General features: G+C 43.4%; 1 protein-coding gene across 1 annotated transcript in view; it reads right to left on the bottom strand.

The window, feature by feature from the left end:
- The window catches only part of CUNH9orf3 (chromosome unknown C9orf3 homolog), a 404,210-nt gene that overhangs the window by 101,696 nt on the left and 287,921 nt on the right, over positions 1-14,593 (bottom strand). The window contains exon 11 of the mRNA XM_004643795.2: positions 4,244-4,304. Coding sequence (XP_004643852.1) covers positions 4,244-4,304 — 61 coding nt within the window. The remainder of the gene's footprint in view (positions 1-4,243; positions 4,305-14,593) is intronic.

Genomic DNA, 14,593 nt, shown 5'->3' with positions numbered 1-14,593 from the left:
GAGAGGGAGAGAGGGAGAGAGGGAGAGAGGGAGAGAGGGAGAGAGAAGCACTCTAAAAAGAAAAAAGAAAAAGGAAGACTGGTAGTGTAGCTCACAAACAGTAGTTAAGGCACAATATGACCATGGAATAGAGGGAAATAAAATTTTTTAAAAGTAGCTATAGGCGATACTGCTGATAGCATCAATTAGCAGACCAAAGAGTATTCTAAGTGCATTTATAATGCACTTAGAAACCTAAAAACATTGCCAGTGAGAATGAATCTGAGGGTGTATTAGAAAGATTCACTTGACATTGTTATTGATGTGAATGATGGACAGAAAGGGAAAGAGTTTTGTAGCTAACAGACCATTTAGCCACTAGCTAGTCTAAGCAAAATGTAGTGGAAACAAAACAAAACAAAACCCCACAAAATGGGGGAGTTGCTTGGAAAGGAAATAAAGTCAGAAATTTGATTAAATATGTACATGAGGATCCTTGTATGTGCCAATTTGGGGAAGAATTAAAAAAAAGCTAGGAAGACTCAGTGCTATAGCAATCCAAATAAGAAGTCCTAAACAAAGGATAGAGAGAAAAAAAGTTGTCTCTAATGTATTTGCATAGAAATGTGTTAAAAGATTGAAATATATGTGCATATGGGGTGGGGACTTTGGATAGACAGGAAAAGAAGTAAAAAATATAATTATAGAGCTGACAAATTAGCAGAATGACAACTTTCTTAAAAATACTGTGCAACTGGTTTTCTGTATCCACTGTTGCAACTAACTGTAGATCAAAAATATTTTTAAAAATAACTAAATCTTTACTGAACATGTACATATCTTTTTCTTGTCATTATTCCCCACACAGTACATGTAATAACCACTTATATAGCATTTACAGTATACTAGGTATTATAAGTAATGTAGAAAGTTAAAGTACATGGGAGCCTATACATAGGTAAGATGCAAATACTATACTACTTTATAGGAGGAACTTGATCACCTGGAGATTCTGGTGTCCACAGAAGGTTCTGGGCCCAACCCCTGTGAATATCAAGGGATGACTGTGTGCTACTCCAACTATAGAAGCCAGAAGACGAAAAAATTCACTTATGGTAGGTATTATTCATTAGGAAGTGATACAGCTGTTAAAAATGTTTGCTCTTGAAGTATCCTAAGGGATATAGGAAATTGCTCATAATACATTTTTAAATAAAACCAAGTTTGGTTGATAAAATTCCACCTTTAAAGAGGATATGCAGCTACTTGCTGTACTGGACAGAAAACGTGTGGGAGGACTCACACCAAGCTGTTATCTGCTGGGTCACCCCTGGGGAGGGAAGCTGAACGGGGCAAGAGCTTTCATGTTTTATATTTTGCTATTATTTGAACTTGCTGCAGAAGACATATTATTTTTACTTCTAAAAAGGCAGAGAAAGAAAAGGTTGCAATATGTATTTAGGCAATCAGAATAATGACTGAAAGGATGTGTATCAAAAAACTTTCTGGGTCATATTTATTTTCTTATTTACAAGGCTTTTTATATTTTAAAGTAACTCTGTAATATTTCCATAATAAGGAAAATATCATGAAAGGAAATAATATATAATTACAAATGTACAACCATTTTTTTTTTTTTTTTTTTTTCAGAACCAGGGAAACGCTTATTCCACTGAGCCATCTCCCTGGCCCGACCAATTTTAAATCTCTTTGTAAGGCCAAAATTATGGGGAGAGGTGTTCTTTAAAAAGGTTGGATCCAATTTCTTTTGCTCTTGTGGAGTTCGTGCTTACTTCTGTTGATGCTGAAGCTTTTTCCACTTTTTGTTTTTTTTTTTTTTAAATGATTTCCATTCAACATAGCCAAAAAGGAAAATCAAGGCCAACCACGAGGCAAGCCTTCCTGAAGGAAGACAAAAAGCCTCTGTAACCTGTGGAATGAAAACTTCACCACTAGAACGTGACTCTTTTGTTATGAATGACTTCAATTGCTGGTGGACAGAAATTCTGAAGGAGAACAAAGACTATGAGAGCGATTTCAGCACTTGGTTGTCATTCTAGGGCAGGCAGGTTTGTAACCTTATATCATAATGATGGGGACAAAGAACAAGGTGTTCCATTCACTGTGAGGCTCCTGCAATGAGAGGGTCTCAGGACTTTGCCGAGCCTTTGACCAGAGTGCAAAAGAAAAGAAACTTCCAAGGAGTGTGAAAGAGGCTAAGAGCAGGTAAATCACCAGCAGCCATTTAAATAGTGGCAAAAAACAGAAGAAATGAAAAGATGCTGTGTGATTATTCACCAATGCATGGTGTACACTAAATCAAGGTCTTTTCTGTCTGATGCAGTTGTTTTTACTGAACAGTTAGGCACCCAGGGAAATACCAGTTGGGTCTTAAAGAAAATTTATAGCCGCTTAGGCTCATTGCACCTGGCTGTTTGACAGCAGGTTTTGTCAGTTTATAGTAGTGTCTTGTCTACACCATAAGCTATCACTAATGTAACTAGACTTTTGGGAGAAAATGTACAGCTCAAAGGCAAATCTCTCCCTTCCATACACCGTTGCCCCTTTCAGAAAAGGGGAAAATCAAAAGCCTTTGCTGGGGGCAAAAACTTCTCCCCTTAGTCTGACAGAGCATGCTCATAGAAAGAGAGGGTCAGCCCCAGCCCCACCCCCACAACTCCAGCTGGTTCACCTGCTTCTAGGCACACAGTTAAGTATATGTGCTGCCGAAGTGAACACAAGGCACACAGTTAAGGACTCTTCTTTTGACCTTCACTCTGATCTAACTGCTCAGAGAACATTCTTTTTCCCAAAAGCTAGGAAATATGGGAGCTAGCTCTCTGTATTCCCTCCTCTTTCTAGCTCCCAGGCCACACCAAGAATGTCTGGGAGCCTCCTAACGACCCGGCTTAGGGACATGATGCAAAGGGCTTCTGAGAAGCACCCACACCCCCATCCCAGAGGAAAATACAAGAGTAGGGCTTGGCTGTTAATGACGAGACAGACCTTAACTTGCTCTCCCTGGACTTTGCTAGTTGGTGAGTGGTCTGGTTTGGAAGTCATCTTCCTAGAAACTGCCGGGTCTCATATGTATGAGTTCACAGAACTACCTTGCAAGGGAGGTGCTGCCCAGGTTTGGTTTAGCTTTAAGACTTTTTTTTTTCCTCCCATAAGGATTAAGCCAATGAAATCACATATTCTAAGTAACGTGCATTTCTGAATGGTCAGTAAAGTATCCTTTTAGAATGAGCTAATGGTAGCTTGAAGCAGACATTTTCCCAAGTGGTAGGAAAGGACAAAGATATGAGCAGAGGGGTGAAAAGGTAAAGAAGAACAGCCCTGCTGTTCCTTCATTTCACGGGTCACAGACATTCACTGACACTCAGACACTCCCAAGGGGAAGCTCATGTAACCAGTCATGAAACCAGAAACGAGCAGGCTCAGGGGCTGCTGGCTGAGCTCTGGGAAGAGCTTCTCTCAGCCATGGAGGCCCACTATGGTGGGCAGGCCTGGTCTGCAGCTGCCCTGGAAGCCACCCTTGAGCTTCGCAGGTCCTAGGCAAAGGTTAGGGAGGCTGAGGGGTCTGAGATGCCCAGGAGGCTCTGAGAAAAGCAGAATCTGGGTTAAGCAGCAGGGGAGAAGCGGCTCTGGGTCAGGTGTTTCTCCCAGGGCTGCCAGGAGATGGTTTTTAACTCAGAGCTACCATAGGTAGAAAGAAAAGAAAAAAACAAAATGTTTAGGAGGGAGTGCAAGACCCTAAGACAGAGGAATGGTTCTAACTAGGTCATCTAGAAAGGGAGGCCAGCCTGAAACCTCCGAGAAGAAAGGTAAGAGGTACCTGGGGAAAGAAAGGGCAGAAGCCACTGAACCAGGGGTCAGACAAAAGCTCAGCAAACCAGATCACCTGTTTGTTTGGATACATGCAAAGAGCAGAGCTGGAGGCCAGCTGCTCAAACATGGGACACTGAGCTGTTGCCTGGTGACTCCAGCCAAAACACAAACACTGCTTTAAGACCTCATTGAACACACGTGTTTACCCATGTACCAGAGTCACTTCAAACTGGGGCCACAGGTTCACCCCATGACAGACAGGCTGAAACAGGGTGGGGAACCTGGCATCTTCATGACTTCTAAGGTCTAGCTCAGTAAAATCACTGTTTTTCCATACAGGCATGGATCCAAAAGTTCCTGCCACAATTGACAGGCTAAACAGAAAGCTCAACTCTCCACCACAGACTCTCCTGAGCAGGCATCTTGAGTGTACCTTTGGTATTCCAGAGCTCTCAAGCCAGTCTTGCAAGATGTTTTCAACAGACAATTCAAGCCTTTAGAAATAAAAACACAAAAAGCAAAGGATTAGAAAGGTAAAGTGCTTGCTGCATAGAATACGTTTCTCTCACTACTGGGGAACAACACAGCATCAGCCATCCAGAGAAGGAGCAGTGGTTTGGAGCAGGATCAATGTTCTCTGGATTAAAGTGATGGAAAGAGCCAGGTATGGTGGGGCACATCTGTAATCCCAACACTTGGCAGCAGCTGAGGCAGCAGGATCATTGTGAGTGTGAGACCAGCCTGGGCTACAAAGTGAGCTCAAGGCTAACCTGAACTACACAATGAGACCCTGACTCAAAAATACAATAAAATAAGACCATATAAAATAAAACAGGGGCTAGGGAGATAGCTCAGCGGTCTAAGCGCCTACCTGGCAAGCACAAGGACCTGGGTTCGATTCCTGGTACTGCATGCCATGCCAGCCCTGGAATCCTGGGCACACCATGCTGGCCACCAAAACCAGCATGATAGTGCATGCCTGTAATCCCAGCACTGGGGAGGGTGAGACAGGAGGATCACTATAAGTCTGAGCTGTGTAGTGAGACCCTATACCAAATAAATATTAAAATAACATAAAATAAAGTGATAGAAGGACCCTGTCAGATGAACAGACCTTCTTTTTATCAAAAGCAGTATTTGTACACTGAGATCAAAGAATCTCAGGAACAGGGCTTGTAGGGCTCTGAAAGGAACTTTTGGTTGGGAAAGCCAATTTAATGAGACTATGACATTATCACATCAGCACAGCTGCTTCCTGGACAATGGTGGAGCTAAGTGGCACCTAAGTATTACAGTATTTAATGCAGGAATGTGAAATGTGAACTTTAATGATTGCCTGTAATATGCAAAAAGAAAGCACATCACTATCAGACCACAGAGAAGCTCAGATGCAAGGAAAGAGTATGGCTTCTTCCACCATCTGTACTGAAGCAAGCCTACACCAATCTTCCTGATACAACGTACTATATTGTGACTGCTTGATACATTAGCTGAAACTATTTTGCTCTCCTATTCTAATGGGTTACCTACTCCTTAAAATGATGAATTATTCCATATATTAGGGTCAACAAACCTTAGGTTGTATCTTCTCGTCTTCCTTGGCTAATATAGTTTAATGCAAAAACATTCCCTTTACACCCTTCTAGTTACCTCCTGCTGTCCTCATACTCCCCGTACAGAGAAGCCCTCCTGGACTCCTCATAGGCCAAAACCAGGCTTCTTCCTTGTATGGAACATCATCCACCTTGCTCAGTGTCTTCCTCATCACCACATCCATCACAGTTTGCATCCGTGAGCTACTTAATTACTTCAATCTTATTGTCTCCTCATGAGATCTAATCCCACTACAGTTTCTAGTATATAAGAACACACAGACCTTTTACTGTTATGGCAATAAAAATTACTTTTTAAGACAATATTCACCTTTCCCAGTAAGAGAGTTCCAAGTTGTTAAATGTTTAAAAACTGTATCTTTTTAAAATGTCTGGGTAAATGTATACTGTGCATGTATATCCCTTTCCTGCCTCCTTTCAGAACTGTGGAAGAAGCTAAGGGGAGATCGTGCTATCTGCAGTGCCCCTGCTCTGGAAGGCCCAGTGGCCTGCCCCACTCCAGTGGGCATTACAGGCAGTCTTGGGGGAAGAAGGCAGGGAGGTGTTGGCTTGAAAGGGGCTATAAAGGGAGAGGCTAATTGAATTTCTCTTCCTTCTCTTGTTCCTTTTCTTCCTTGGCCAGGACAAAAGCAACTATTTGAATAGTTGTATAAGGAGGCAACTATTCAAAGCAGAAAAAAATACATGGAAGGAAAGAAAGTTATGTAGAGGAGGCTTGCCCCTTAGCTCAGTTATTTAAGTGGCTGCTTAAACAAAGCAGTCAGGCTCGGGTTGCTGTGGTTCGATCCCCAGAACTCAAGCCAGCCAAACCCGCCCTGAAGGCATTCTAAACCAGCACCCCCCCCCAAAAAAAAAATCCTTCTGCCATTTTGGGGCCAGGGAGATGGCTCAGTAGAATAAGTGCTTCCCTGGCAAGCACAAAGGCCTGAATTCAACCCCCAGTTCCAAAAAAAAAAAGAAAAGAAAAGAAAAGAAAAGAAAAGAAAGAAAGTTATGTAGAAAAGGGGGTTTAGATTCAGAGGAACAATCAGGTCCCTCTGTCAGACCAAATGCGGGAGAAGTAGAGGCACAAGAGGACAGAGGGGTGACTGTGACCTCTCTAGGTCCTCCTAGTTCCCAGAATCACAGCAATTCCCCAAATGTGGCACTGTCACTGGGCCTTCTTACTATATTTCCTTCCTACATTGTCACTTAGGAGCATCAATCAATGCAAGTGTCCAGTCTCCGCCTCCCCAGCTGTGTTGGGAAGTATGTGCTCATGGACGTGTGCACACATGTGTGCCCATGTACAGTGGAGCCAAGCAGACTTGACTTACTCGGGAAAGGGCTTGGAAATGCCCTGACCTGGCATAATCTGTAGAAAGAAGAAAGTGGGGCTGACTGACCACTTAACAAGAAGCGCAACTGAAGAAGGTCAGAGAAGAGAACAACAGGCCCATGCCCTAAATCAGGGGAGGCAAGGTGGGCACACACCAGAGCCCCCCTCAGCTGGGCAGAGTAAGGAACAGGGAGATAAGACCCTTCCACCTGAGGAACTGTTTCCCCAGGAGGCATGTGCATGCTAAGGCGGACAACGTGATCTGTTTCTAACAAGTATAGGCCTTCAAAATGGACTACTACTTGACAATAAAGAATGACACATTTGAAGGCTGTGGAGAGAGCTTGGTAGTCTAAGTGCCTGTCTGGCAAACAAAAGGACCTAGGTTCGATCCCCAGTGCTGTATGCTGTGCAGACCATGGAAACCAGTTGTGGTGCTGCATAGCCTGTAATCTCAGCGCTGGGGAAGCTGAGACAGGAGGATCACTACAAGTCCAAGCTATATAGCTAGACCCTGTACCAAATAAAGAAATGATAAAAAAAAAAGAATGACAAATTTGAAATATTGGTAAGAAAATGGATGCACCTGGAAAAATACAATGTTGAATGAAATAAGCCCGACACACAAGCTTAAATACCACATGGTATCTTTTATTAGAGTGAGGCAAAGTACAAACAAAAAGAATAATGAAGGTTGAATAGAAAGGGGCAAGTGGATAGATCTCCTGGAATAAGGATGAGGTCCAAGGGAACAAGGGCAAGGGTGAAGAAGATGGGAGGGGGAAGTAAGTACAATAAAGATATGCCACATATAGGAACCTAACAGCCTCAATTAATGTAAACATTATGGGCCATAACAGAAGCTACGGTTAATAGTATCAACAAGGATGAAAATAGAGATAGGAGAATTGGAAGAGAGAGAGGGAGGGGGAGAGAAGAGGAAGGGAATTAAAAGAGCTATAGTTGTGTATGTACTCGTACTCACTCCCAAGATGACTAAACATGATATACTGAGAATAAGTACTAATATAATTTAAAAAGTGGTGGGAAAAGAATAGGTCTTCAATTGAGCACTTTTGCTTTCCATATAAGTTTAAAACTTAGTCTTATTAGTCAGTCTCACACATTTCACCAGAAAATAAAACACCAACTTTCCCTGGAGGCAGGGAGGAATATGTTCTTCACTGGTTTCCTCTCTGTCCAGAGAGGGACACACCTGTGCCTGCAGCTCTGCAACAAAACTTCTGTCACTTATCTTTCTAGAGATACATAGGAGAGTCCTGGCAAAAAGCTGACTTCTGAACTGAGATTTGCCACATGTGGTCTCTTTAACACCTCCACAACTTAAGAGGAAGATGTAGCAGCACTCAGAAAGGACTTCGAAAGCACACTAGTAATGATCAAAGGGGCAGATACACTGCATTCGTGAGTGTGGTCAAGGGAACCAGGATTAAATATCCTAAAAAGAGACAGCTGAGGAGTGACTTAATTGCCATTTTTGAGGTGAACAGTTGTTGTACATCGCCATGGAGTAGTGAGTGAGGACATGGAAATAAATCTCTTTGGGGAATTTTTGCTTAAAGATACTTCTCCAAGTGGCATGGGGGAGAGGCTGTGGGATGGAGCCATGGAATGTTACTCAGGGAGGCCCAAGTCCTCATCAGAGAAGGTTGAAGAATAGTCACACATCTTTTTCTACACCGTACACATACACCCTGAAAAAGGTGAGACTCAGGTCCCAGAAAAGCTGAGACTGAGAGAACCAGGGGATGACTGTCTGAAGGACTCACACAAGCACCAGTCACAACGCAATTGGTTTCTGTAGCAGTGAGGACCTCATAGGTGTGGAACACAAGGAAGACAACTGTGAGGAGAACAAGGACAGACTTCTGAAAGAAGGCAGCAACCGAAGTGTGTTGTGGAGTAAGATGGTGCCATTGTGCAGCCTGGGGCAGGAGGGGGAGAGCAGGGAGAACGGCATGCACAGCGGTGAAGGAGCACGGAGAGGCTCCCCAGGAGGCTCCAGCGGAGGCCACTTTCTTCAGAGGATACTTTGAAGTATGGTTCCAAAGAACAGAGTCGGAGATGAATAACAAAGCAGGAGAGGCTGGGTGCAGGGAAACCCCATAGGAGGCAATAAGAGGCTCACTGGACACAGAGGGCCAGGACATGGTGTGTGGGTCAGGGACCCCCACCAATCTCTGCAGGACGACCTTCCATAGAAAGTATGTGACTGCACACAATTTGCCTATGCCAGTCTGTGGCTACTCTAAGTTTTTCTTTCTCATTAACTATTAAGGCAAATTCTATTCTGCCACAGGTACTATTTGCATACACACAGATACTACTGGATTACACAGTGACAATAAAAACAAAACAAAAACTCCTTCATCCACTGCCAAGTAAAGACAAAGAAACAATAACTGCTGTTTACTGAATGCCTATGATGTACCAGACACTGCAGCTCAAATCTCATTTAAACTACAGTATCTGTACAAGACCAATAGTATTGTCCTCATGTTAGAGTTGAATAAATAAATAGTTTGAGAGGTTGAGGAGCTTGTCCAAAGCCACACAGAAAGTACGTGAAGAGCTGGGGTTCAAACTACACTGCCTATGAAGTCCTAGCTTTTCTAACTGAGCTAAACTTAGACCTCAGGAATGAGCTCGGTTTTGTTACAATGCAGATAAATATGTAGAAGCTGAGAGGTATGATTGTTCCCAACAATGCGGAACTTCCTTTCTCACCAACAGCCTTCTTACTATAGCTGCCCTTTTTGCCAGCATCCTCCATTGTATTTTTGAAGTGATAGAGAGATCCTTGGGAGGGGCAAAGTGTGAGGGCAAGAGCACTCCTTCAGCTGCATCCAGGAGCAAAACCCATTATTCTTTGAAGGGAGAGAACACGTGTTTTCAGATCACTTTCCTTTAGAAAGGTTCAAGACATCTTATAACTATTATCACTTCATTCCTCCTAATATCCTTGTCAAGTGGGTGTCAATTGCTGCATGGCATTTTAGCAGATGGAGAAACTGCAGCATAGGAGCATTCTAGCCAGTCAGTGCAGAAAGAGGGCTAAAGAAAAATTTCCCAATATCAGTGTAGACATCACACTGTGCTGAGCCTGTCTGGGCACTACTAATTTGGAAAATGCTAACCTACCAGAGAAAGACACAAGCATTTCAGCTGCTAAAACAAACCAACCAACGGACAAAAATTAAGGTACTGTAAGTGTCCTAGTCTCCCAAAAAAATGATAGAAACCATATAAAAATGTTTAATTTCCAAGGAAGAAATGGACTGTATATTTTAGGAGAAGGATAACACATAGTTTTGCTGTTTTGATCATAATTACTGAGATGGCAGTGCAGGTGGATATTTACGTGCAGGCTTAGATAGATAGCAATGGTTAAGCTAAAAGTTGACTTTTTCACAGCAAGACATTCAGTCTAAGCCAGTGGTCCATTTTTTCCCTCTGAGATCATGTGGCTTAAATAATCACAACAGACAAGGAGAAGCATTTCTACTTAGGCAGAACCCAAGCCTTACAGGAAATTACTCTTCTGCATGTCTGATCACTATGGAAATTGATTTTATACAGATAGCTAAAAAGTACACAGGCCCACGACTGCGTGTCCTCCATATTTGTACTAGTGAGCTTGTCCTTCCCACATTGTTATGAAATCTGGCTGGGCCAGATTTGTGTGTAGAAGCACAGGTGGTTTCACCCTCCAGCTGCCAGCCCCTGCTGCACTTCCACAGCCTACAGGGCTGCTCACTCCTCCTGGGTTACACATGCAGAAGAGGGAATAAATTTGCCACTCTGGCAAGATACTAGTTAGGAAAATAAACTGCATTTATTATATTTATTTTTATTTTTTTATTTTTTTGGCCAGCTCAGCTGGCCCTGAGGATGGGGCTGGCGTGGCATGTGGTGCTGGGGACTGAACTGTAGTCCCCTGCACCTGCCTAAGCTTGCCTAAGCAGGTGCTTTAGAACAATGAGCTATCTCACTGGCCCAATAAACTGCATTTAAAACTAAGAAAGTGACAGATTCTCTTCCTCCTAATGTTGGCGTATAGAGAACTAAACACAGGATTGCATGAGAGTAGAACTGCACATGCTTATATATGCTTGCTCAGGTGACTTCTGAGGTCAGCTGATGGGGACAGAGAGTGGCTTGTTAGCCATGCCTGCCACCGTGTCAATCACCTTGCTGCTGATCAAGTGAAATAACTTTGTCACTCTTGGCTCTTGTCTTCAGCCTCGCAAGATTTTAAAGATCACATCCTAGCAGTGTGTCCAAGAAAAGCACACAGTTTCACCAACTCTCACAGAAACCAAAGGATAGTCCTAAAGAATTGTGGAAGTACAGGTACTAACTAAGTAGAGGAAAGGCTCTGGGAACTTCAGAGCTCTGAGTCTGAAATGGAAAATGGTTCCTGTTCTAATGTGCAACAATCCTATATGGATTTTTAAATTTCAATGATTCACATTTTAAATTATTCTCTCTACATGTGAGTACAAATAGAGTCCATCTAAAAGCTTTGCAAAATTTCTTATTTTCCTGATCAGAACATGGCATTTTGTGCTTGGGTAGACAATAAAGACTGTTGATATAATATTTATAAAATGAATACTTCCTATTTCTGTGGAATAGGAAAAGTTCTGGACTAAAAGAAACACATGACTGAGAAATAAACGTTAAGAGAGAGAGAAAAAAAGAAAGAAATACATGAATATGCACACACAAGCATAATAACTGATGGGCAAAGAAAAAGTCAATGGTTGGGATAACGAACACCAGGCAAGCAAGGCACATGGGACCAGAAATCCCCAGGGTGCTGTTTGGCCAAGGTGGGTGGGTGGGCAGCACCAAGGACTCCTCTGGTTTTCCCTTTGAGCACTTCTGGGTTTTTTGTTGTTTTTTTAAATCTCCTTCTACCTACAAATACTCTGCCCTTCCATGGATTCTAAGGTCAAACATCTTCCCTACTCTACAACCAAGACCAATTCACTGTATACCTAATTTAAGGGCCAAAAAAGGTCAGGTTCATGCTTGATGCCTCTCTTCAACTTTCTTAGCTAATCCACCAAGTCATCTCTATGGCAACTCTCAGTATTTCTCAGATCAGCCTGTTACATTCAGACCCCAATGCCATTGTCACCCTCTCTATTATAACTGCAGCTCTTACAATGTCTCATCTGCACTGTTCTACTTTGTTTTTTGTATGGGGAATCAAACCCAGGACCTTGCACTTGCCAGGCAGACACTTGTGCAGCTGAGCTGTAGTGCTGGCTTGCACTGTTCTAGGAGTCTTGAGCTTCTCTCCTGGTTTCTCATCTTCCTGCTCCCATATACCTTCCACGTTGCCGCACCCCAGTCCAGTGTGCTTGCTGGTGGCTCTCTCACTTCTGACTGAAAGTTCAAGGCTGAAACTGAGGAGGCCTTTCTTTGCGCCCTCCAGGACTCCAAATCTCACCAGAACTTCCCACAATGATTCTAAAGTCCTGTTTTGTCCATGTCTTCAGTAATGAATGAGAAGCATCCTGAGGGCTGGACATAAGATTTATTCCTCTGTTTTCCAGCATCCCAAAAATATGCTAGATGATTCTCTCCTGCAGTGAATTGAAGTAGGAGAACAGTGTGACACAGACACACAAGCTGACTGGTCTGATCGGAAAAGCCTTGCCCTGTTCAGAACAGCTCACATGCATAACAGATGTGCCCAAGGATCAGTTTGCAACCAAGGCCAAAGATTAGAGGCTCTAGGGGGTAGATGTGGGGCCTTTGGAGACCTAGATAAAATTGGTACAATATGTTGCATAGGTAATAGGGTAAACAGTCTGCTTTAATAGCCAAACTAGATTCTGAGATTACCAGGCAAGATGTTTAAGTTTTATAATATATTCTGATATAATTGCTAAGGTAGATTCTCTGTAGGAATGAAATCACCTTAACTTTTCAGGAAACTTTTTAAAATGAGACTTAAATCTACTAAGCAAAGATCACAACTGGGAGAGAGATCCCCTGTCCAAGGCTATGGAGTTGGCGGTTACCATCTTCCATGATCACAACAAGAGTCTCTTTGTCAGCTCAGCACATTGCCTCAATAAATATTTGCAGCAATAAAACCATGTCCTCCAGAGCCAGAGGGCTCAGGGGCCATCCAAAGGAACTCCGTAACCTTATTATGAAGAAGATTAAAAGACCTCCCAAGCCAAAAATGCACTTCGTTTGCTCGGTGAAAATTGTTATATTTATATCCTAAGAAGTTCGTCTGAAAGAATGCATAGTTATTGCTCAGAATAGACTGTGTTATGGTTTGTGTCTAGTTGTCCCCCCAAAGCCTCATGCAGTGATGGGGTGGCCTTTTAGAGTTCATGATTAATTCATGATCCAGTGCTGGGATCATGGGTGTGAGTGCTACACTCAACCTGGGTGGCAGCCTGAATGCAATATAAGGGAAGGAAAGAGGCTTGCTCTCTGCTGCTGCTCCTCCCTTTTTGCTCTTGCTGTCTTGCTGCCTCCCATGCCCAACAGACACACCATGAAATGTTGCCCCTGCCATGTGCCCTTCTGCCTTGGAGCCAGGTGAGTATGGACTGAAACCTCCTCAAACTGTAAGCTTAAAAAAAAACCCTTGTCTTAATGTTGGTGTCAGGTATTTTGTCCCAGCAATGAGTGAAAAGTAACCCAGTCAGATTGGTAACAGCCCCCCAACCCCTCTGTCCTACAGAAACTGCCCCATTCTATCAGAGGATACCTGAAAATTCCTCAAGGTCACTTGGTTCAAAAGAAAAGGAAAATATATATCTTGCAGGTTATACTTGATCTAAAAAATAGTGGTGACATACCATCTTATGTTTGAACAGAAAAACCTATGTCTACTTAAAAAACTTGTAAAGCTGAAACATTTAAAGTCTTTCAAATTGAGTTCCAGTTCCCTGGAGCACTAAGCAACCTTTTAAAAGCTAATTATCGTGGCCAGTTACTAAGGCCTTATGAGATTTCTGTGGATAAGACTTCCTTCAGCATCAAAAGGCATGAACATCAGAGGTACAATAAAGAAATTTATCAAGTATGTTAATTCTATGACACATTGACTTACTTTATGTGTATATTTCCACTTTTTTAAAAAAAGAATATCAATAACATTTGTCATTGTAGAAAACAGAATTTGGAGACTTTCTGAATGGAAGTTGGAAGATGGGGGAATTTAAATATTTAGAAAACTCTCCACAAGAGCTTCCTGCTACCCTGCGCCGGCAGGACCAGTCCCAGCCCAGGCGCAGCATGGGCCGGACCCTCTCCCACCCCCTCGGGCCGCCCGCACCACTCCTCAGTACCTCCCCCACCCCGCCCGCCCAGTAGGAATTTCTGCCCAGTTCCGGAACCCCTAGACCCAGTCCTAGCCCAGGTTCAGTGAGTGTTTGGAGAGCTTCCTGCTACCTTTTGCCTGCGGGACCTGACCCAGCCCAGGCGCAGCGTGGGCCGGACCCTCTCCCACCCCCTTGGGCCGCCCCCCACCACTCCACAGCACCTCCCCACGCCGCCTGCTGAGTAGCAATTTTGCGGTGTTCTGGGAACCCCCGGACCCAGTCTTAGCCCAGGTCCAATGAGTGGGTGGGAGAGCTTCCGCTTCCCCCTACTTCACCTTGACCCTCCAGGCACAGCTCAGGCCTGTCATACATGCCTGAGGTGTAACCCTGCAGCTGCAATCCCTGCAGAGAGTGTAGAGGATAGATCCACCCAGCTAGTCAAGAAGCAGAACATCTTGCCACAGGGACACAACATATTCACCATCAAGGGCAGCAGCGAGAAGGAGCTGAGCTCAACAGCCAGATCTAAG

The sequence above is a fragment of the Octodon degus genome, unplaced genomic scaffold (genome assembly GCF_000260255.1).
Source record: "Octodon degus isolate 3935 unplaced genomic scaffold, OctDeg1.0 scaffold00184, whole genome shotgun sequence".
NCBI lineage: Eukaryota > Metazoa > Chordata > Mammalia > Rodentia > Octodontidae > Octodon > Octodon degus.
Note: the sequence above shows the minus strand (reverse complement) of the source record. Positions and strands in the feature narration are given on the sequence as shown.